This window comes from Artemia sp. Qi Xiang Cuo, chromosome 9 (assembly GCF_049724085.1).
Source record: "Artemia sp. Qi Xiang Cuo chromosome 9, ASM4972408v1, whole genome shotgun sequence".
NCBI lineage: Eukaryota > Metazoa > Arthropoda > Branchiopoda > Anostraca > Artemiidae > Artemia > Artemia sp. Qi Xiang Cuo.
The window spans coordinates 55,242,450-55,265,279 of record NC_142802.1 but is presented as its reverse complement, the minus strand read 5'-3'; the positions used below and the strand labels follow the sequence as shown (position 1 = coordinate 55,265,279).

Genomic DNA, 22,830 nt, shown 5'->3' with positions numbered 1-22,830 from the left:
TGGCCTTGTACTAGCACAGGCAAATAAGAGCAAAGAAGGGCTTCGAGTCTACTCCCCATCCCTAAATCTTGAAGTTTTTCCTATTTTCTACATTGTATTTTTTAGATATACCCCGCACCCCCCTCTTCCGGAAACAGATTTTTGCGAACGCGTCTTTGCTTGTTACAGACCATTTTGATGGCTAACATCACCATTTCACGAAAATAAGTCTATTGACCTGTGAAGTAATGCTACCTTTCGTGTCTGGTATACTAAACAAGCATCCCAACAACTGGAAAATACTCGGATATTAAGAAGGACGACATCTAACCAAGATGGGGCTATGGATCCTGGAAAAGAAAGAAAAGAACCTGACTTTGCTAACACTGAATCAAAACAGGTGATAGGCATCTGCAAGATGATACATCATTTGTCTTCTTCCTCCTCCTCCTCCTCTAAGTCTGTAAATACGCAAACAGTGCCAGAATTAACAATACTCGTGAAAATGTTGCACTTTTCTAACAAAAAAAGATACCTTCTGCAACCCCTCACCCATAGAAAAGAGATTCTAAACCTCCCATCCCTCTCCTACAAAATTATGCGGTAACCAATGAAGCCATTTCATACTCAGGAGGCATCCTCTGCCACCCATCCCCCAAAAAAGACTCCTAATTGTTACGATGCTCTCATTTTTTGTCACTTTTTCCGTATAATGAAACTGTTTGTTGATGTTTTTACAGAGCTGACCCTCCTGCCAAAAACAACAACAAACTGAATGATTCTCCCAATTGAAAGTAAGGAGCAATATTACAACTTAAAATGAACAGGAAGTGTTCCATATATGACGGAGGCTGCCCCTCCTCATCCCCTTGCTGGTTATGCTAAAATTGTTTAGTGCTGTAAAAACCTTCTTATTCCAATTAAACGGTCCTTGTGTTTCAGAAATCGTTCTGAGAGAATTGGGACAAAAAGTCAAACTACAGTGTGAAGAGTGATATATTGAGGAGGGATCCCCCCCTTCATATATGAAATGATTTCTCTCCCTTTGTCGGAAATTTCACCCGGAAAGTTACCCCCCCCCCCCCCAAAAAAAGAAAATCTTCCCATGGAAAATTCCCCGATGGAAAATTCTACCCGCGTAAACCCCCTCCCGGGAAAATTCTCCTGGTGATTCCCCCCATAAAATTTCCCTGGGACAATTTCCCAATAAAATTCTTCCTAGTTTTATTTGAAAAAAAAACTTGGTTTTTTATTTAATTTCCGATTGTTATTCAAATCATGCCGAAATAACCCCCCCCCCCCGTCTCCGTTAATAGTATTCCCCAGAACATTTATCCCCCAGGAAATTTCCTTCTGTGCAAAGTTCCCCTCCCTCCAAAAAAAAAACCAGACAATTCCCTCCCCGCTGAAAATTTCCCCAGGAACATTCTCTCCACGTATAAAATTGAGCAGGAAAGAGAAAGTAAGACAAAGAAAACGAATTCCGTATGAGTTCCGGAAAATTCTTTCCGTGCGAAATTTTCCCTGGAAAATCCGATAACTTTCCTCTCCATGGAAAATTCTCCCCTGAAAAATCCCCCCACAGACAATTCAGCTGAAAAATTTCCGTATACTTCCCAATAATAAATAATACATGTAAATAAAAAGCAAATTGCATAACTTCCAGCTCTTTTCTAAGGGGCTATTGGGATTCATTTTATCCCAGAAGCACAGTTATTGGAGCTTTCAACCATGTTGGAGGTGGAGCTTCACCTTTTTTGAAAATCAGACAAGTTATCTGGGCTCGTAGTCTTTGATGGGTAGCATTAAATCCGTGATTCCCAGGCAAAATTGGATGCAGGCCCCATCTGTGGGGCTTGGCATTATTTTGGTAGGTCATGGGCAGGACGTGCACCCTTTGGATGACTATACTTTAGAGCCTTAATGGTGAAAAAATAATTTTCATGCGCATGACGTCACAGTTTTATGCATTTAAAGAGCAGAAAAGGCACATGATAGTATTAAAATAAAGTCATATAATGTATAAAACGTGGTGTATTCAGACAATACTGTTAATTCTGATTATGTTATAGCACCTATGTTAAAATCTTCATCCATTGACGCACTGTAGAACCGGTTTCTTCGTTAGTTTCTTTCAGCTTAGCGTGAGACAAGACAAAGACAAGTGACAGAATAGATGGAAAAACAAATTTGGGCTATATATTTGCACATTTGGGGGGTAAAGTATAGCGGGTCTGCATGCAAAATGTGTAAGGTACAATTATTCTGCATATTATGAAGTAAAAAATGTTTTCTAATTTCACACTGTCCAAATACTTTACACCCACCCACCCCCTAATTTCCAATTATATAGCCAAAATCAAATATTTCCCATCTATTCTGTAACTTGTCTTTGTCTTGTCTAACGCTAACCTGAAAGAAAGTAACGAAGAAACCGGTTCTACATGTGTGTCAATGGATGAAGAACTTAAAATAGGCGCTATAACAGATAAGTATCTTCTTTAGTATAAAATATGTCTAGAGGACGACCCCAAAAAAGATACTAAGGTAATGGCCTTTTAAGCTTTCTTCGGGGGATACACATACAATTTTGGATAACAAAATTTAAATATCACAAGGATTTTAGAATTACCTTGATGGGGCATGGCCCAAAATCAGTTTGGCACCATTGCATTAAACTTAATGAACTTTATGTATTCGGAATTAGCAGAAAAAGCCAGTTCTATTGATGCATTAATTGTTATCAAATTCCTTTTTTAAAGTTTGGTTATTATTGAGCAAGTTGCTCCTTACTTACAGCTCATTACATCGCAAACTGTTTGATATACAAAAAACAAAATTCTTTACAATATTTTTGAGTCTTGGACGACCAAAACTTACTGTCTCTTGGAAAGGAACGTGTTTGTATTCCAGACGAGAGAGTGCATTTCGGTCATACCGAAATAAGCTATCCTATAGAATTTCCCCATCTGTGGATCATCAGCTTATTTAATTAAATACTTTACAATAAGTCCTAAGGATTTCATTGGTCATATTCTAGCAGTGTTCCTTCCAATAGCTTTAGAAGTGGCTTAGAACAATACTTATTGGCTCATAGCTGTAGGGGAAATTTTTACCAGAGCATCCAGTTGTTTTCCAAATGACCAAAGTGTAAACACACTGGAAGGAAAGGTTAATTTTCGGCACATGCCACATACAGGTAAAATTTAAAGTACTATCAAAGACGCTCGCAGGGGAGAATAGGGGTAGACTATCCCTAGCAAAACTAAATTATAAGTTAAGTATGGAATTTGTACAGCTTACAATGAATAAGACAGTCTTCTAGCAAATGTCTTTTTAAAGATATTTCCACCTGCTGTGAAAAAACTGTATGCATCCTTGTCCCAGGCGCTTGGAAATGGAAAAGGGGTTAACGAGCCCGGTTCTTCTGGAAAATTCTTCTTTTCTACCATTCTTACGCCTTCTTTGTTGCGTTTTTTAGTTCCCTCCGTTTAACTGCTGACCTCCCCACAATAATTTTCTGTGTACGTTTCTAACCCCTCCCCCCCCCACGGAACCTATGTTTGTACTATCCAGTGCTGATGTCATTTATAGAATATGGGAACAATGAAACCTTGTACATTGGGGGTGCAAGGTCTAGTCCTTTCTGGCCACTTAAGGTTGAGTTTTGCAAACAAAAAGGAGGCAAAAAAAGAAAAATATCTTTTCCCGCGACTGTTGGCCATGGAATATACCGTACTTGTATGATATACCCCCGACCTAATATTCTTCATCTAAGAAGAACCTGTTTCTATGACGCTAAATCCTAATGAAATATACCTAAATATGATAAAATCTAATATTTTAGAAACAACTTTGGGTTATATATTTGCTCATCAGGCGGGGGGGAGGAGGAGGAGGAGGGTGTAAAGTATAGTGGGTCACCATGCCTAATGTGTTAGGTACAATTGTTCTGCACATTATGTAGTAAGAATTGTTTTCTAACTTCACACTGTCCAAATACTTTATCCCCACCCCCTAATGTGCGAACACATAGCTCAAATTATATATTCTCCATTTATTCTGTCACTTCTCTTTGACTTGTCTCACGCCAAGTTGAAAGAAACCAAGGAAAAAACTGGTTTTATAATGCGTCGATGAATAAACAACTTGAGTGGCCGGGGGTATATCATACAAGTACCAACTTTACTTTTTCTACTTCGTGGTATATTTGTTTGGCTAGACCAGATGTAAGGATAAAGAATTTCTTCTTTAGGGCTAAAGAGTATGAATTCTTAGTTGCCATATGAAGGATACTGCTGCTCTTGTTAATTGTCACTTTTGCTATTAAAAAAAAGAAGTCGCAGTAACTATTAGTACTCAAATACAGAGGAACATTGGGGTGGGGGGGGGTATGCCAATTTTGGTATGTCCATTGAGAAAAATCTAAATCGATATTTTTTATATCTTCATTTTAAAATTGAAGATCCTTGCCCCCCCAAAATTCTTTCTTGAATTGGAATTCAAATAACTACAAACTTTCGTTAAATTACAGGGTTCTGTTCAAATTCATGAATACAACTGAAATATAAAAGGATGTAATACAATTTAATTAGTGACGTGTTTGTGTGTGCATAGTTTACAGCATAATTTCCTCTTTTCTCCGTAATGTTTTCTTTTTGACCCTTTTTGTCTTTATTTTTTCTTCTTTATTCCAATCAGTTTGATTTATGGCTGATTTAATTTACTATGTATGTGAAATACCAGAATTCTATCCAAATCCCAAATAAAGCATCCATTGTATTATTGTACTAAACATTTTTTGGAGGTTGGAGTGACATCTTAAAAATAAAAAGCGTTGGTGTTGGAATTGATCTCGAGAAATTAGGACTTGGAGTCGGAAATCATAACATAACACGAGTTGGAATTGGTATCTTGAATTTATTCAGTTTAAAGATTTGATGAATGTTGTTGAAAATTTTGCAAAGTCTACATTTCGGCTCCTTCATTTCATTAAATGAAAAAAACAAGTTTTTTCAACTGAAAGTAAGGAGCAGCATTAAAACTTAAAACGAACAGAAGTTATTACGTATATGAGGGGGTTCTTCCCCTAGTCAATGCCTCGCTAAAGTTTGAGTTTTGTTCGAAACACAAATCACTGAATCACAAAAGCCGTTTAATTAGAACAGATAGCTCTTTTGAAAGTACTAAAAAAAACTTTAGTGTAAAGAGCGAGGTATTGACTAGGGGGTGAACCCCGTAATATACGAACTCTGTCCATTTTAAGTTTTAATGTTGCTCCTTACTTTCAGTAAAAAACTTGTTTTTTTTTAAATTTAATTTTTGATCATTTTTTAAATAATGCTGGGAAATCCGGTGCACCCTTCATAGAAATGTCCCTTCCCCCAAGGAAACATTCTCCATGGAAAGATCCCCCCACGTAACTTCCTCCCCTGACCCCCGACCACCAGAAAAAATACCTCCAGAAAACGTCTGTATACTTCCCAATAACCAGTACTATATGTAAACAATGGGCAAAGTTCATAACTTGCAGCCCTTCCCCCGGGAACAATGGGAGACTAAGTCATCTTAAAAGACATATTTGTTAGAAAATTTTGATTGGGTGACTTTGGGAAAAAATGAGCGTGGGAGGGGGCCAAGTTGCCCTCCAATTTTGTTGGTCACTTAAAAAGGGCACTTGAACTTTAATTTCCGTTTGAATGAGCTCTCTGAGGATATTCTAGGAATACTGTATCGATACGATCACCCCTGAAAAAAAAAACAAAAAAAAAACGCATACGTGATCTTTCTTCTGGCAAAAAATGCAAAATTCCACATTTTTGCAGATAGGAGCTTGAAACTTCTACAGTAGGGTTTACTGTTACGCTGAATCTGATGGTTGGATTTTCATTAAGATTCTATCAATTTTAGGGGGTGTTTCGTCCTTTTTTCGAAAATAAGGCAAATTTTTCAGGCTCGTAACTTTTGATGGGTAAGACTAAACTTGATGAAACTTATATATTTGAAATCAGCATAAAAACTCGATTCTTTTGCTGTATCTGCTGGTATCAAAATGGTTCGGTTACTATTGAACCGGGTCGCTCCTTACTTAGAGTTCGCTACCACGAATTGTTTGATAGTGGATCTACTGCAAAATACTGATAAAGATTCCACCAGTATTCCAAAATAGAGGCAGGGTATCCGGTGTATAATATCCCATAGTAACGGTCGTATCCAAGGGGGAAGGCGGGGTTGACGAATCTGACTCCCCCTCCCCCAAAATTTTTGTCCAACTCGCAAAAAAGTAACAAAAATGGAAATAATTGTGTTATGTATTTTGTAAAGCCTTTTTTGTCAGCCCCCCTCCTCAAAAAGAATACCCCTCCCCCGAGCAATAATCCTGGATCTTTTACGAGTTGGATAAGTACTCTGCCTATAGTATTTATTTTTAAACTTTTATTTAATTTTTTTTGCGTTTCAGGGATTGAGTTATCATAGCAGGGTAAGATAGCTGTTAACTCTGGGGCTGTGGGAGGATATCAAACCTGAAGGCAAACTTATTAGACATTTCGAAGTTTTTTAACAATTTTGATATCTTAATATTTTGATTCGATATAATAGGGATCAGAGGAGGGCCGGATAGAACAGAATGAAGCAAGAGGGAGAGTGATTGCCCTCCTATAGCTTTCAGCTTCTAAAAAAGACACTAGAACTTTATATTTCCAATCGAATGAGCCCCCTCTAAAGTCTCTAAGGTGGCTCCTTCAACTTAAAGTGTGTGGGAAAAAAGTTTTATGGCACTTTTCTTGCGCTTTTGGGCTGAATTGTGAGGGAAAGTAATATGTTTTTTTCCCTTCTATATTGGGATTCCCTTATCCCAATCATATAACTTTCAGACCAATTGAAAATAATCCGCCCTTTTTGAGCTCCATTTGTTAGAGTAGGAAACAATTTCAAAAGGACTGATTCTTTGAATAATTTTTTTTTTTTTTGTATATTGATCCCCTTGGCCCAAAAACTTACGTTAGTTTCAAACTAATCAGGAAAAGCTTTAGTCAACTTATTTTAAGGACCCTAACCACTCCCCTTTCCCACGGCAAAATTTTGATGTCGTTTTCAGCAAGAGAATAGTCTCTGAAAGTTTCACGCCACTGGACTTCTAAAATCAGACATGCCCCCTCCCTATCTTCCAATGTAAAATCTATCTGTAAAGAAATGACTATGAGATTGCATAATTTACAGCCCTTATCCCAGGGGTGGATCCAGGATTTTTTTAGGAGGGGGTCGCAAAATAGGTTGATCCGATAAAATTGCGTTAGGAGCAAGTTTAATTAATGCAAATTTGCGTTAATTAAGTAAATTACACTACTTTGGACTATGTTAGGGGGCGCGCGCCCCCCTCGGCTCCCCCCTGGATCCACCACTGCGTTATCCTAGAGCCTCTGGGTGTTGTCCCTAGACCCCGGCGCTACGCGGATGAGGGAAGACCGGCGGCGGCAGGGCCAAAAACAGTGCGCCGCCTATAAGATGTCGGCGGCGCGCCGCCGGTAAGATGTCGGCGGTGCAACGCCGGCGCGATCAATGTTGACCGCAAACAATAATGTTTTCATCAGTCTTTCTCAAATCACTGCTTAAATTTACAACAGATTCGAGCCTATTCATGAGTTCAAAACTTCACAAGTAGCTGGCTGGAAACTGGTCTTCTTCGTTATTCATCAAGAGAAGTAGAAGTCAGGTAGAAACAAGTGGCTGTGGCGTTTCAGAACCCTTACATAATAGTTAAATTATCTATCAGCTATGTATTCTTAACATAAATAATTATCAAAATTAGTAGTCTTTTTTTTCGTCGAGCATTACTGCATACAAAACTTCAAATACCGTATCACAAAATTCGTCAGTTATCTGGGCAAAAACTTTGAATATGCGTTTGAACTTAGAAGCTTAATATTTTCATAATGTCCTTTGCCTTTAGCTGTTTTGTCACCTTTGAAACAGTTGAAATAGGCGACTCTGATATTGATAAACTAAAAAAAACAAGTTTTTTTTTAACTGAATGTAAGGAGCGACATTAAAACTTAAAACGAACAGAAATTATTCCGTATATGAAAGGGGCTGTCCCCTCCTCAATGCCTCGCTCTTTACGCTAAAGTTTTTTATTGTTTTAACAAATTAAGTTGTGAGACAAGGTCAAACTATAGCGTAAAGAGCGAGGCGTTGAGGAGGGGACAGCCCCTTTTATATACGGAATAATTTCTGTTTGTTTAAAGTTTTAGTGTCGCTCCTTACTTTCAGTTAAAAAAAAAACGTGTTTATTTAGTTAATTTTTGAACGTCTTTGAATTAAAGCAGCTTTGGTTTTGGCTCACCGTACATGAATAATTAAAACGAAATTCGCATATTAATTTTCCTTTTTTTGGCTAATTGGCTTTCTCGAAATTTTGTTCTAACGTAACTTACGGATTAACTTAAGTAATAACTTTCTATATTCATATGTTTTTATAACGTATATGAGGGGATTCGCCGCATATAAAATATTCCACGCTTTACTCTACAGTTAGAATTTTTTTAGAAAAGATACCCACGGAAAGGAAAAAGATAGCACTTTGTAAAGTACTAAAACAAACTTTAGTTCAAAGAGATGCGAACTGACTAAGGAGCGAACCCCCTTATATACATACTAATTTCCGTTCGTTCTTAGTTACAATATTGCTTTTTACTTTCAGTTGAAAAAACTTGTTTTTTTTATTTAACTTCTGATTGTTTTTTAAATCATGCTGAGAAATCTGTCGCCTCCTTCATAGAAATGTTCCTTCCCCCAAAAGAAACATCCTCCATGGAAAGATCCTCCCCCGTAACCCCTTCTCTGACCCCTACCCCCCACTAGAAAAAAATTCCTCCTGAAAACGCCTGTATACTTCCCAATAACCAATAATTATGTAAACAATTGCCAAAGCTTATAACTTGCAGCCCTTCCCCCGGGAACAGTGGGGGATTAAGTCATCCTCAAAGACATATTAATTTGATTTTTGACTATGCTGAACAAAACGGCTATCTCAAAATTTTGATTGGGTGACTTCGGGGAAAAAATGATTGTGGGAGGGGGCCAAGTTGCCCTCCAATTTTTTGGTCATTTAAAGGTCACTAGAACTTTTAATTTCCGTTCTAATGAGCCCTCTCACGATATTCTAGTACTACTGGATCGATACGATCACCCCGGAGAAAAAAAAAGACAAAAAAAAACAAACATACAAAAAAACACGTATCTGTGATCTTTACTCTTGAAACATGACAAAGATTTGTGTTTTTGTAGAGATAAGCTTAAGACTTCTGTAGTAGGGTTCTCTGATACGCTAAGTCTGATGGTGTGATTTTCATTAAAGTTCTATGACTTTTATGGGTAGTTTCCCCCTTTTTTCGAAAATAAGGCAAATTTTCTCAGGTCCGTAACTTTTGATGGGTAAGACTAAACTTGATGAAACTTATATATTCGAAATCAACATACAAATTTGATTCTTCTGATATATCTATTGGTATCAAAATTCCGTTTTTTAGAGTTTCGGTTACTATACCGGGTCTCTCCTTACTTACAGTTCGTTACCATGAACTGTTTGATTGTTTCTTGTTTTTTTTGCTCTTTTGGATTCCTAAGAAGTCTTCCTTGTATTAAAAACTGGTTTTTAATAACAATTTAAAAAAAATACACTTTAAAGTTTTTTTTGGCTTCTTTATAGAATATGTCATGTAAGCTAAGGCTGAACTGTTGCTTTTTATTGCTTTTGGCTGCTCTTTTGGATATTATTCATTTTTTATTTTGGGGATTCATTCCAAATTATAAACTCATAAATACCTAATATCAGCTAAATTATAAACTGCATCTAAAAGGAATAAATTTATCAAATTGAAAAATACATGATGACCGCCTGAGCAACGGTCTAACCATTCACGGCATTAGACATCCGTGAACCAGTGCTAGAGGGAGAGAGAAATTTGGGACAATTTTTGGTGGCGCCCAACCGGCCCAGAGTCACAGGAAAATGACCCAAAACTTGAAAAATTGAAATTTGCTCAGATTGCGGGGCTGAGCTGTGCCAATGAATAGGTACTATTTGGAAGATGATTGGAGAGGGAAGCAGTGTATAGGCGGAGAGAAGCATAGTATAAGGGTAAAATTATAGAAACCAAAAAATTGGGCTTGTATGATGGAAGCGGTGGATATGGGCTAGATTGGTACCTCATGTGAAAATGAATATATGGTTGCTATGTGTGTTGCGGATGGTTAGCGCTTGAGCAACGATCTAATTATTCACTACCTAAAGCTTCCGTTAACCACTGCTAAGGTGAGAGAAGAATTTGGGACAATTTTTTCTTCACATGAGAACACTTCAATTACACTGAAACATAAAACACTTAATGGTTTATTCGGTATGAAGAAAAATGAAGTGCCAACTATTTTCTTAGGGAAAAAAACTCATCCGTTTTAAATGTAATTAAATGAAATAATATGCAGACTGAAGTAGCTCCTAAAAGATGTTAATATTTTCTTCCTAGTTCGTCACTTTTAATCCAAGCAAAATGTTTTAGTATCAGTTATTGAGTTTAAGCTTTGATTTCCAGATGCTCACAAAAATTACCAAATTTAAGAAAGTTGCAACAATAAGTCACCTGTGGTCAAAATACTCAAAGACTCCTCTTTGATCCCCACCCAGGTTCAAAGCTTCTGCTATGGTCATATCAATGCAAATCTCCAAAGAGTTTCTTTTTAAAATAGCTTTCAAGCGTATTTAGGGGTATTTAGCCTTTATTGCTTTTCTTCAAAGTTTTGAAAAAAGTGTTCTAATGTTCCAAATGTTACATTTGTTATATTTGTGCATATTTTTGGTAATCATTTGTGGGGTGACCGAATTTTTAAACCACTGTAGATACGTAAGAATGTTGCAACATCTAGTACCCTGAGGTCATAAGACTGTCAAAGACTCCTTCTTGAACCTCCCAAATTGAAAGCTTTTATGATGACCTGGCCTTTTAATGTAACTTGGATACTGGACCAAGGGCGCCATTGTCACTGAAGTACAATCTTAGATGGAGATGTCAATATCGGTTTTGCCACACCAATTCGTTTCAGTGTGAATTTGTCAGGTACTTATGAATGAGTATTTTCGAAGTAAACTAGTTTTATCAATAAGAAAAAAACGGATTGGACGCATTTGCCTCTTTCCTTTGGAACAATAAAACTATGGAAATACTCTGTCAAGTATAACTCACGAAAATCTTGTTAATTTTTGTAAACTTTTAAACTTTTTGGCATCTCTGCTTTCAAAAAAAAAAAATCGAGATATTATCATTCAAATATGATAGCTCCCTATCCCCTCCCTCTGGATACCACCTTGATAGGATGCCGTCTCTGCTTTAAATTTTAAAAAAAATTAACTTTTTGGCATCCCTGTTTTCAATAAAAAAAATCAAGATATTATCAATTAAATGTAATACCTCCCTACCCCCCCCTCTGGATACCACCTTGATAGGATACCGTCTCAGCTTTACATTAAAAAAAATAATTTACTTAATAATTAACTAGGTCACTATATGGTTCAAACAAACACGCAAAATAACGTTAAACAGCTTAGTGTTCCTTTAAAAAAAAATTGAGGGTATGAGTAAATTGGTGCAAAGACAACGACAAAAATGTCGAAATTATTCAGATATACCTCAAATTATTGAAAAACTGAGTCATAGATTCGCCGTGGCATTCAATAAGATCCAAAGAATCTAATTAAAAGGGAACACACACAAAAGCCAAAATAGGCCAGTAGCCTATTAGAAATTACAAAATACCCAAGACAATGAACAAGTCCCAATAGGGGGCCCTGGGTCTATCAAAATATTTCAATGGTTTCCCAGGGAATTTGATATCATTTTCTTCCGTCTCCACTTTAAATAAAAAAAAAAGATTATTTTTTTGGCATCCCTGCTTTCAATTAAAAAAAATGAGGTATTATCATGTAAAAATGATAGCCCCCTATCCCCCCCGCTATAGGCAATAATTTATAATTTTTTATGAATCATATTTTTGGGGTAACTTCCGTTTCAATCTTTAATTCCCCAACCTTTTGCATAGCTTAGTCTATAGCTAAATTTTGTCTCAATAGAAAGGTTTTTTTGGAGGGGGGGGGGGTAAATTTTTTTCAGAAAGAAGATTGTATTTTCTTTAATATATCAGGCATTCAACAATAGAGTATTAATTATTAAGAAAATCTTATCTAAAAACAGCAAAAGAAAAAATTCTGCAAACTTACGATTCAGCTGCAGAAACAATCTGTCGGCTATTAATTTCAAATCCAACTGAAGGCTGAAGCTGTATAGTAGTGAATACGTTCTATAATTCTATTAAACTTGAAAAAAAAATTCTTGACTACGAATGATGTAAGAAATAGCAATTTGGAAACTGCATTCGAAATGATTAAAACTCATTTCATAAAGACGATACTTTTTTTTTGTCAACATATGAAGAACTGTGTATATTGCAATATTTGCAATTGCATATTGCATCTGTCTGGTTTTTATGCAAAGTAAAAAAAGAGCCGAAAATTAATGAACAAGAGAGTAGTGAAGAATTATGGTATGCAAAGAATATTTGGCAGGGAAAGTCACTGGTGATAAATCGCTAGGGGGGGGGACCGTGATTGTGTGATTTTCGGGGATTCGGGGAATTAAATTTTTTTTCGGGGTGACGCGTAGATTTTCGGGGAAATACCCAAAAATTCGGGGATAATACAAGCCTTGCTTGATTTCTAATCAGGAAAATCGAAATACTAAACCACACGAGAAAGAAAAGCTCCGACTTTGCGGTTGACGCAATAAAGAATTGCCGTAAAGTTAATTTAAAGTCAACCGAACGCCATCACCTCTGCCGGCGGTGGCGTAGTGACACTTCGGCGGCGGTCGACAAGGCTTCTCGTTGGCGGCGTTCGGTCGATCCGCCGGCGCGGCGCCGGGGTCTAGTTGTCCCATCCTTGGATGTATTTTTATTAACATTTTTAACTATTTTGAACCAAACGGTAGCCTCGAAATGTTGATCATAATATCCTAAAGGGTTACAGAAGGATACGGTTCTATTAAGAAAGGTTCTAGGACGGGACTGGTTTCTCTCCACTCACTTTTGATTTTTAGAAAAAGGCACTAGAATTCTCAATTTTCGATCGATTGAGCATCCTCCTAGCTTTCTAAGACCAAGTGGGGGGATTGAGGAGGGAACCGCTCCCTCCTATATGGAATAAATTTTATTCGTTTCAGGGTTTAATTTTGTTCTTTACTTTCACGAAACAATAATTTTTACTGTTTGTTTATCAGCAGAAAAAGCAGTCATGCCTTATCAGCTAAAGAGCTTCTAGAGACAGTTTGCTAGGCCAAGATGTAAAAATTTGCGAAGGGTATTCTATAAAAACGACAAGCGTAGGCGAGTAAATCAAATTATGCTATGCACGTCCACCATTTCGCATGAACTGCTTGGGAGATTGAGTTGAAACTTTCAAGGAGTATTGAGTGTCAATTGGACTTCAAATTCGAGGGAGGAAGCAGACGTAAACTGAAAAAATTAGGCCTATCTAGTCATTAAAACAAGTTGGGTAAAATTTTGTAACACGTGACTAGTGCATGGAGTCAAAATCTAAGTCAGAACCAATCAAATTTAAAACTGACAGAACTTCTTATTCCAAATAAGCAAGCAATGGTTTAAGTAAAGAAAGTTTTCAAAAGTCATTAAACCCTGTTCAGAAAACAATGTACTTTTCTTCTGTCTTTTTATTTGTCTTAATTTCGCTTTGGCCTGCTCAATTTTACATTTGGAAAGAATTGTCCTGGGAGGATTATCCGCAGGGAAGAGTTTTGGGTAAATTTTCCGCAGGGGATTTTCTAAGGGGGGAGGGGGGGGGGGAATGCGTCGGAGCCGGGTAATCAGGATCTTACTGAAACTTACAGTCGATCTATTTTGCAATAAGTTTTCTGAGTAATCTCAAATTGTCTAAATCAAGTATAATGTCTTGTATTGAAAGATGAAATCGATTGATTCTTTTAAATTCCTCTCAAGCCTATAAAGTACTTGACAATAAGCGGTATTTAAAGAAGCCCGTTTCTGGGATTTTCACTGAAAATACCTTTTTTTGGCATTTTCATTGAAAAGATAAATCATAAACAACAATTTGCCCCCCCCCCTTTAAGGCTGTTTTCAATGAAAATGTCTTTTTGGTCTTGTAGTTGAAAAGATTAAAAAAAAATCCCCCCCTTACATTTTTAGAGACACATTCCCCTCTAGATTCTGCAAAATGTCTTATTTGGGTATTTTCATTAAAAATCCTTCTTTTTTGGTATTTTCCTTGAAAAAATACTGATAAACAACGAAATTCCCCCGTAGATACAAAATAATAAGCCCCTAAGCCCCTTAAACCCCCTGGATACGGCCTTGGATGCCCCTGCCCCTTTATGCATATGTCTCTTAAATCGTTTTATAAATCTAAAATCAAGAAGCTAATAAGGCTTATATCGGTATGAATATATAATAGCTTAGAAACAAATTTGGGCTATATATTTGCATATTAAGGGGGGTGGGTGGGGGGGGGGGTAAATACCTAACCAAGGTACCTCCCCCCCTAAACCCCCCAAAAAACAGTAAATATCGAAAACGCAATGAAAACCATCCTTTGCATTGCATGACTCTATAGCGGTCACTTGAAATAACCGGTCTCTGGCGGGTTTTTCGTGACTGGTTTCATTGCGTCATATAAAAGAGTACGTTTAGTACATAAGCACCCTTATATCATACTTTTTCTCCCATGAGCAGCGTCATATTAAAAGTGACTCAGTCACCGACATAGTGTAGTAATATCAAACAGCTAGAATGTTTACGATTTCAAAAATTATAAACAGCGTTGATTGATAAAGTATAATATTAAAACCTTAACAAACAAACTTAAATCCTTATTTAACTTGTTTAATATGTTTTAGTTCCCCTTATTCTCAATAGCCCCACCGCAAGAGAATACACACATCTAGTACAGAACATAGTACACATTAATATTAATCTCACCAGGATCGCACGCAGAAAATTATTCTCAGGAGGGTTGGCAGAGACAGCCCACATAGGCCTAATGCGTGTCTACCTGTTTCTTTTGCTCAGCTGATGTATTATGAGCACAATACGCCGTATTGAGGAAACTTTAATTTAACATTTAATTATATGGAACAAAAAGTTTTTAGGACAGTCTTCAGGTACAAAGGTTTGTAGGTTGATAGCAATGTTTGTCTTGTTTTTTTTTTACAAATAAAAATTGAGTGCGTGACTTTTTAGAAATTCCATCGAGTAGTCCATCCTCAATGACTGATTTGTTCGTGTATGGCATTGCCAAACCACTTAGCCGGTCTTCACATATTGAAATTTCAACAAATTTGAGTCTCCTGAAAATGTGCTCATCTCTAAAATTGCATGCACATGTAGTTGCACCAATGGAAAAGTACTTCCTAAAAGGAACACTTGATTTGTGTTTTTGTATTTAGCAATTTACTTATTTTTTTAAATGCATAATTGACTATTTTTTATTTTATATAAAGTTATACTATTCAATCAATCTTTTAATTATAGATTTCAGCTCAATTTTTGATTCCTCCAGCAAGCCTCGAAACTACTTTCTTTTTTAGCTTTCTTTTTTAGGTCAAACTGGTGTAAACCAGCTTGGTGGTGTTTTTGTTAACGGGAGGCCACTTCCAGATTACATACGAAGAAAAATTGTTCAGCTAGCTCTCCTTGGAGTACGACCCTGCGATATTTCTCGACAGCTTTTAGTTTCTCATGGCTGTGTTTCTAAAATTTTGACCCGATTTTATGAGACTGGGTCCGTAAAACCAGGGTCATTTGGAGGAGCTAGGGGGAAAGTAAGTATTTTTTTTTCAAGACAGCTACGAAAGAAGTTGTAATGGCTATCTATTGTGCAAACACATATAGCCTACCCCTTGCATATTTTCGGCTTATTTCGGCAATTAAGTTAAACTAATTTTTTTCACAAAAGAAATTTCTCAAAGAAAAGTAAAGAGCTATATTGAACCATGGACGAAATAAATGGAACCCACCAGCCAAAATTAAAAATTAATCAAATTACAGTAACTACAATAATTAAAAATTAAATTACATTACAAAAAATAATTGAGTCAGACTTAAAAGAACAGATGCTACGACAAACAGAGTAGGGCTTCTAGCCCTTAAAGACTGTTAAGGACTAGAAGGTCATTTGCGCTTTGAAGTTTTTCAGATGTATTGTCATTTGCAGCTTTTCAGATATATGCTGCATAAACTGCGAAGCAGTAGTTTTTGTTCGATTTAAGTTTCGAGTCCGCTCTTAACTTTTATTAGAGAAGCTTTGTTTAAAAAAATTAATTATTTTATAATTTTTAAGTTTAAAGATATGCATAGGCTACACAATAAACCTTACAAAAAAAAACCATTGTCCACCTTAGACAAAGAACCTGTAGAATTCAACACGTGTTTTTATTAAAACAGGATATTAAATATAGGTTTTATTTCGCATCTTTATAGACTTTCCCTTAAATATCAACAATTTCGTTACATAAGAGTCCAAGGGAATTATTATCCTTAGCATCAATGAGGAGTTTTATATAAGAAAATTCGATTATTTCTGAAATATTATACCGTATGGAACATTTATAGATTTTAGGAAACTGAAGAGAATCAGAAGAATTTAAGATGTCTAGTTAATATAATTTACGGAAAGTCGTGCTGTTATGATTGTAATTTTTCTGCCGCAATGCTGCAAAAATTTTGAACTTATTGCAAGAAAGTATACTTTCATTATTTTGCTTCTTGGACTCTAACATTATATAGCTTGGGCGCCAGACCTCTATAATGTGACAACTAGGTGATCAAAAAGACACAGTCAGTTTGACAATAGTTTCCGACTATATCGACCACGCTGAATCTGAATATGGGTGGTGGCAAAGCTGGAGGTGACGGCTTAACCTTCTAAAATCCAAAAAACACCCTTTTTTGGCCTATAAAATGTGTACATACTGTTTATTTTTTTTTTAAGGTTGTACCACTCCAATTTAATTGCATGGCATCTCATATTATTCCTAATATGGTCGTCTCTTAGAAAATGTTTGTTTTTTCCGATACCTTGTATAGTCCCGGAGCTATAGGCTAATATTTAATAATTTTCCCTGAAAATCTCAAAATTCAAATGTTTATTTCAAGGTAAAGCACGTATCTCGTAACTTAATATATTTTTAGGATTTTTCATCTTTTACCAGAATTTACCTTGGATATTGAGCTTCACATTGCCGAACATTTCCAAGCTCCAGCTGTTTGTTGAAGCTGCAAAGAATTTTTTTTTAAGTATAAGCCAAAAATGTATGCGAAAATGTATCTTTGCCAAATAGTCATATGACACAATATTCTACGCTAGAATTTAGCGTAGATTCCAACTATCAACGTTAATTTTCAACCCAATATTAAGTTCGTTTTTTATAGGATAATTACTTATTTGTAGGCCTATTTTTTTTTTTTAATGGTACAGCGAGACATGTTTATACGCTAAATTTTGACGCCGAGTCTAACGGAAGTGTTGACTTGGTCATCGTGTTTCAACTTTAGTTGCTATATACTATTTAATTTGATATAAGCTCTGATTTTCTTGAAGTACTGCACATCTATATAAAAATACTTGTATTTTTATTAAAATACTTTTATAAAAATACTATTGGGTTGAAATTAATTGAGTAAAAATACAAGTAAAGCCTGTCAAAATACAGTTCCCGCACATCCCAACGGTTTTCCCCCAACGTACGAAAAAACTCCCGCTAATCCTCGTCTGAATCGTCGCTGTCGGCACCACATCGCCCACCACATTCGCAAAGAATGTCGCATGGCTTTATCCCCAAACAAGGGCACTTTTTACTGCATACAGTTTTACAGTAACAAAAGGTCGAAGCCTTGTTGACAGTTAGAGGCCAGGGGGTCAGCGCTGAAGTCGCTGGACTGACTCCTAAAATGTCGTGATGGGTCCGGCCAAACTCAAGTGGGTTGAAGACATAGGGCTTAGGAATCACAGCCTGAAGAATAATGCTCCACTGAAGTATAGCTCGCTTGACGTGATATACGAAAGAACCATCTGTTGGGGGCAAGCTGTTCAAGTTCTTTTTTCTGGGAAATAAATGAATTCGAAGGTCACTGAGAGAATCAAATTCGGACTGTTCTTTGATATATACCGATACAGCCAATTTCGTACAGATACGCAAGATTTCGGGCTCGTACATAATGATGTTTCGGATATCACTCCTCACTTTCAGTGTAAGATCAGCAATTTCTTGAATGAGCTGTGATTTAACAGCAGATGTAGCAAATGTTTTTTTGCCCTTCGAGAAGAAAAACTGACCGTATCACATCCACTACTGCAATGTAGCAGTCCTATTGACTCTAAAACAGCACACGATGTTCTGTTCACAATTGTAAGGATCGGAAAGACTTTGTCACGGAACTGAACGTAGAGCTCGCGTTTATAGCCCGAGTCACACCTGCAGGGGAATATTTTGCGATAGTTCTGTAATAGAATGACCACAATGTCTGTATCATTCGCTTCAACAATTACTTGGGAACATCCATTTCTGTAGCATTCGGCAACATGGAGAGCCACACGCGTGTCGGCTTCTTCATGTGTGCTGCACAAGGTAGCTTCGTAGTCCGGGTTCGGATCTAATGTCGTTTTGGATGGGACCAGTTTTAGGACCTTCATTCTGTCACTGAATCCGCCAGAGAGGTAAATGGTAAATCTTAATTCAGAAAGACAGACATGGCTCCACAATTCAAAAATACATTCGATAAGTCTTGCCTTACTCTCTGACTGCATAAGCAAGATATCCCAGTTTTCTAGTAACGATAATAGTTCTCTTCGTAACGATAAAACTCTTCGTCACTGTATTTCCTCTCCGCTCATGACATCCACTACTGTCTTTTAGAACAATAGGATGCCCGGACATGTTTGCAAGGCCAAACACTCCGTCATACCCATCAGCTACAATATGCAGCTCGGTTGTAGATTTTGGGAGTCGATTTAATATCCTTGCAAGAATTCGTTTCGAAAATGCCTCAACGGTTTCGGTTTTGTCTGGCACTTGCGACCGGATTAAAGGCATGAAATCTACCACCACACCAGTTCCCGTGACCGTGTTAATCGGTACTTCACTAGACCAACTTTCTAAACTTGCAGAGGTACGAATGAACTCGAGAAAACTTGACTTCGTACCCGATCGAAGTTTAATACGTTCACCAGCTCCTGCTTCAAAATATTGCTGGGGCGTAGGGCAAAAGTTCATGCGGCATGATCCTGCTTAGCATCTCAAGCGTAGATTCTTGACTAGTGCCAACAGTAACCAAAATCCTTTTAACAGCTTCCAATTCAGCATGAACGCTGCTACCGGTCTTGGTTGTCGAGCGTTTGGCCTGTTTTGTTTCGCAATCCATAGTCTTTAGTTTAACCTTGGAAAAGGGGTTGGGTTTTCCATCGAAGTATGCTTCCAATGCTTTTAAACCACTCGCACGTGCACCCAGGAGGCTCTTTGCCACTGTCTCATCAGCGACTTGATTTGAAATGATATTCACCAATGATTCCTCATCACATGTAAACAGATCAATATGGTCTTCGACAACAGAGACCACACTACTGACAAGGTTTTCTTGGCGCTTCTCAAAGGCTCCATTTTTGCTTCCTTCACCGTCAAATTCACTCATGCTCTCAATTCCAGTAAGTCGACAAAGGGCAGAGGAAACATCAGCACAGAATGGTATGGTGGTAGTCCACTTGGCAACTCCCATTGAGTTCAGTGTGATTCCTTTTAGTCGTTTCTTTTGTTATGATTCAAGATTGAGTGTGAATTCCAGTGCATGATCTGGGGAAACACAATTCATCTTGCATTTTTTCCGCTTCACGCTGAATAGTCCTTTAACAAAGATATGATGCAAGCTAGGTGGCAAGGTCTTCATGTCACTCAAATACTGGAGTAGACAGATGTCTTCCAACATCTCACTGCAAATGGCAGCTCTAATACGGAATGCCCCATCACTGTCTGGTTTACTACTCAGAAATTTTAACATACACCGTTGGTGGTATTTGGCTTCAAGAGCAATAAGGTCTTTATCTTTACACCTGGCAAGAAATTCAGGATTTTGTTGCCATAGTTCTTCTGCTTGTTGACGCACTTTGTTCTGTCTATCAAGAGTCCAAATTTGATACACATTCAGTTTCTTATTTTTAGTACTTCCCTTCATACTACAGAATAAGCAGCAGGTTTTATAGTCAAATTCAACATCCCCAGCTTGGGATTGAGTCCTGCCTGACAATGCTGGTGGAATTTGAATGTTTTTTTCAGTAGCTTATGCTTGATCAGCAGTTTTATTGCGGTGCTTACAACGGAGGAACTTTTTGCAACAGGCTTTGTGCCACTTGTGCTCTTTCTCATGAAAATCTGGTTCATAAGATTTTTTTTTAATGCTCTGTAAGCTAAATTGCACTTGCACCTGACTTGAAGGACACTCACAACTCGACGTATGTCTGTAAGCTTATACAATTTCTCATTCTTTGTCTTGTTCTGGCAAATAATGCACAAAGAGAAATTAATCGTTGTTTTATTTTGGGGGCGAAGCATGAAGCGCAGATGTTTTCCCTTTAACTTTTCCATTGTTGACCTAGAAAGAAAAACATCAGAAATTGTCTTTAAAGTCCACTTTTTACAAACTTTACACAAAAATCATTTCATATTGCTTTTTTTTCATTGCTGACCATGCCAGTAGTCTTCATATTTACCAAATCGAGCAGAATATCATTGCAGTTTAACTAAGCTAAGTACAGGAGGCTTACTTTAGTGTCTCAGTTCACTTTCAAGCGATGCTCGCTTAACTGGCAAACAATTTATTGTAAATATTTTAAGTTGTTGATAGGCATCGACTAGATTAGGCATAGGCTAGCAGTCAGGGATATTAATTATTTTATGTATAACCATCAATATAATGTACTACTTCAACACTGTAGTAGTACACCACAGGATCTGTACCTCAAAATTTGAGACCTATGTCTAACCAACAGTGTACTACTCCAGGTATAGCATAATAGGACCTACACCATGTTTAATGTAGTACTGATGGTGGGGTGTAGTACTCAAATTCTGAGGTAAAGATCCCATGGTGTACTACTGCAGGGGTGAAGTAGTACATTATGTTGATGGTAGTACATAAGACAAGTAATATCCCTAACTGTAGGCTAGGGTAGGCTGCGCCAAATGTTAGATATACCCAGCATTTGGCGTAGGGTATCCAAAATATTGGATTTGTGGTAGATTGGTTTAAGGTGGTCTGAGCAACATCAAGACTAACATACCCTAAAAAATGTCTGATCTAACTGGTCTTGAGTTTTCATCTTGAAGCCTAATACTCAGTTTCTGTTACTCCAGGTATAGCATAATAGGACCTACACCATGTTTAATGTAGTACTGATGTTGGGGTGTAGTACTCAAATTCTGAGGTACAGATCCCATGGTATACTACTGCAGGGGTGAAGTAGTACATTATGTTGATGGTAGTACATAAGACAAGTAATATCCCTAACTGTAGGCTAGGGTAGGCTGCGCCAACTGTTAGATATACCCAGCATTTGGCGTAGGGTATCCAAAATATTGGATTTGTGGTAGATTGGTTTAAGGTGGTCTCAGCAACATCAAGACTAACATACCCTAAAAATGTCTGATCTAACTTAGCCTAATTACAGTATAGGCCAAGTCTACATAGAAATATCACAAAATGTCTATCAAACAGTTTGAGATAAAAACTCATTCTTAATTCCAACCTGGTCTTGAGTTTTCATCTTGAAGCCTAATACTCAGTTTCTGTTCACTCATTTCCAGCAATCTGAAAGTTATTTAGCCTACCTATCCATGACAATACACAGTTACATAAGGCAGGCATTAGGCGTCGTTCAGTTCCTATTCTTAGCTCTAACCACTAACAGTACAGCTTCTCAATCATACTACCAACCTCAAGTTTAATCAGCAACAGAGTTCACAAGATTGTTTCTTTCACGAAAGCTCTTTTTATCCTTTTCGTCTTCTTGTTCCTACAAAATGCGTACCTGGGAAATTTGATCTCAAGGTGGAGTAGTAAAACAATTAGCCTATAGCAACTGAATTTGATATTTGGTGGAAAAGTAAAGTTCATATTCAGATTTGGCGTTAAATTCTGGCATAAAAGATGTGTCATATCATCATTTTGGAAAAATGTATTTTTGCATATACATTTTGACGTATACTTTTTCAAAAAATTCTAGACGGCTTCACCGAACAGTTGAAGCTTTGAACTTTACGGCAATGTGAAGCTAAATACTCAAGGTAAATTCTGGAAAAGGATGAAATATACAAAAATTATAGAAAGGTCCAAGATACGTGGTTTAGCGGAAAATGAACCTTTGAATTTTGAGATTTTCGGGGAAAATCAATAAATATTAGCCTATAGCTCCTGGGCTATACGAGATATCGGAAAAAATCGAACATCTTCTATGAGAAGACTATGTCAGGAACAAAATGAGATGTCACTCCACTACATCGGAGTGGTACAACCTTAGAAAAAAAATAAACAGTCTGTACACGTTTTATAGGCCTAAAAAGAGTGTTTTTTTTGCTTTTACAAGGTCAAGCCGTGACCTCCAGCTTTGCCACCACCCATATTCAGATTCAGCGTGGTCGATATAGTCGGAAACTGTTGTCAAACCGACTGTGTTTTTCTGATCACCTCAACTCAGAAATAAGCGAGATACGCTTTAGTGGCGCCCGG

At 37.2% G+C, this 22,830-nt stretch overlaps 1 protein-coding gene across 1 annotated transcript in view; it reads left to right on the top strand.

Annotated features, from left to right (window-relative positions):
• Positions 1-22,830, top strand: part of Tmtc4 (Transmembrane O-mannosyltransferase targeting cadherins 4) — a 123,932-nt gene that overhangs the window by 86,520 nt on the left and 14,582 nt on the right. The window contains exon 11 of the mRNA XM_089094727.1: positions 15,658-15,878. Within this exon, the coding sequence (XP_088950853.1) occupies positions 15,658-15,878 (221 nt within the window). The remainder of the gene's footprint in view (positions 1-15,657; positions 15,879-22,830) is intronic.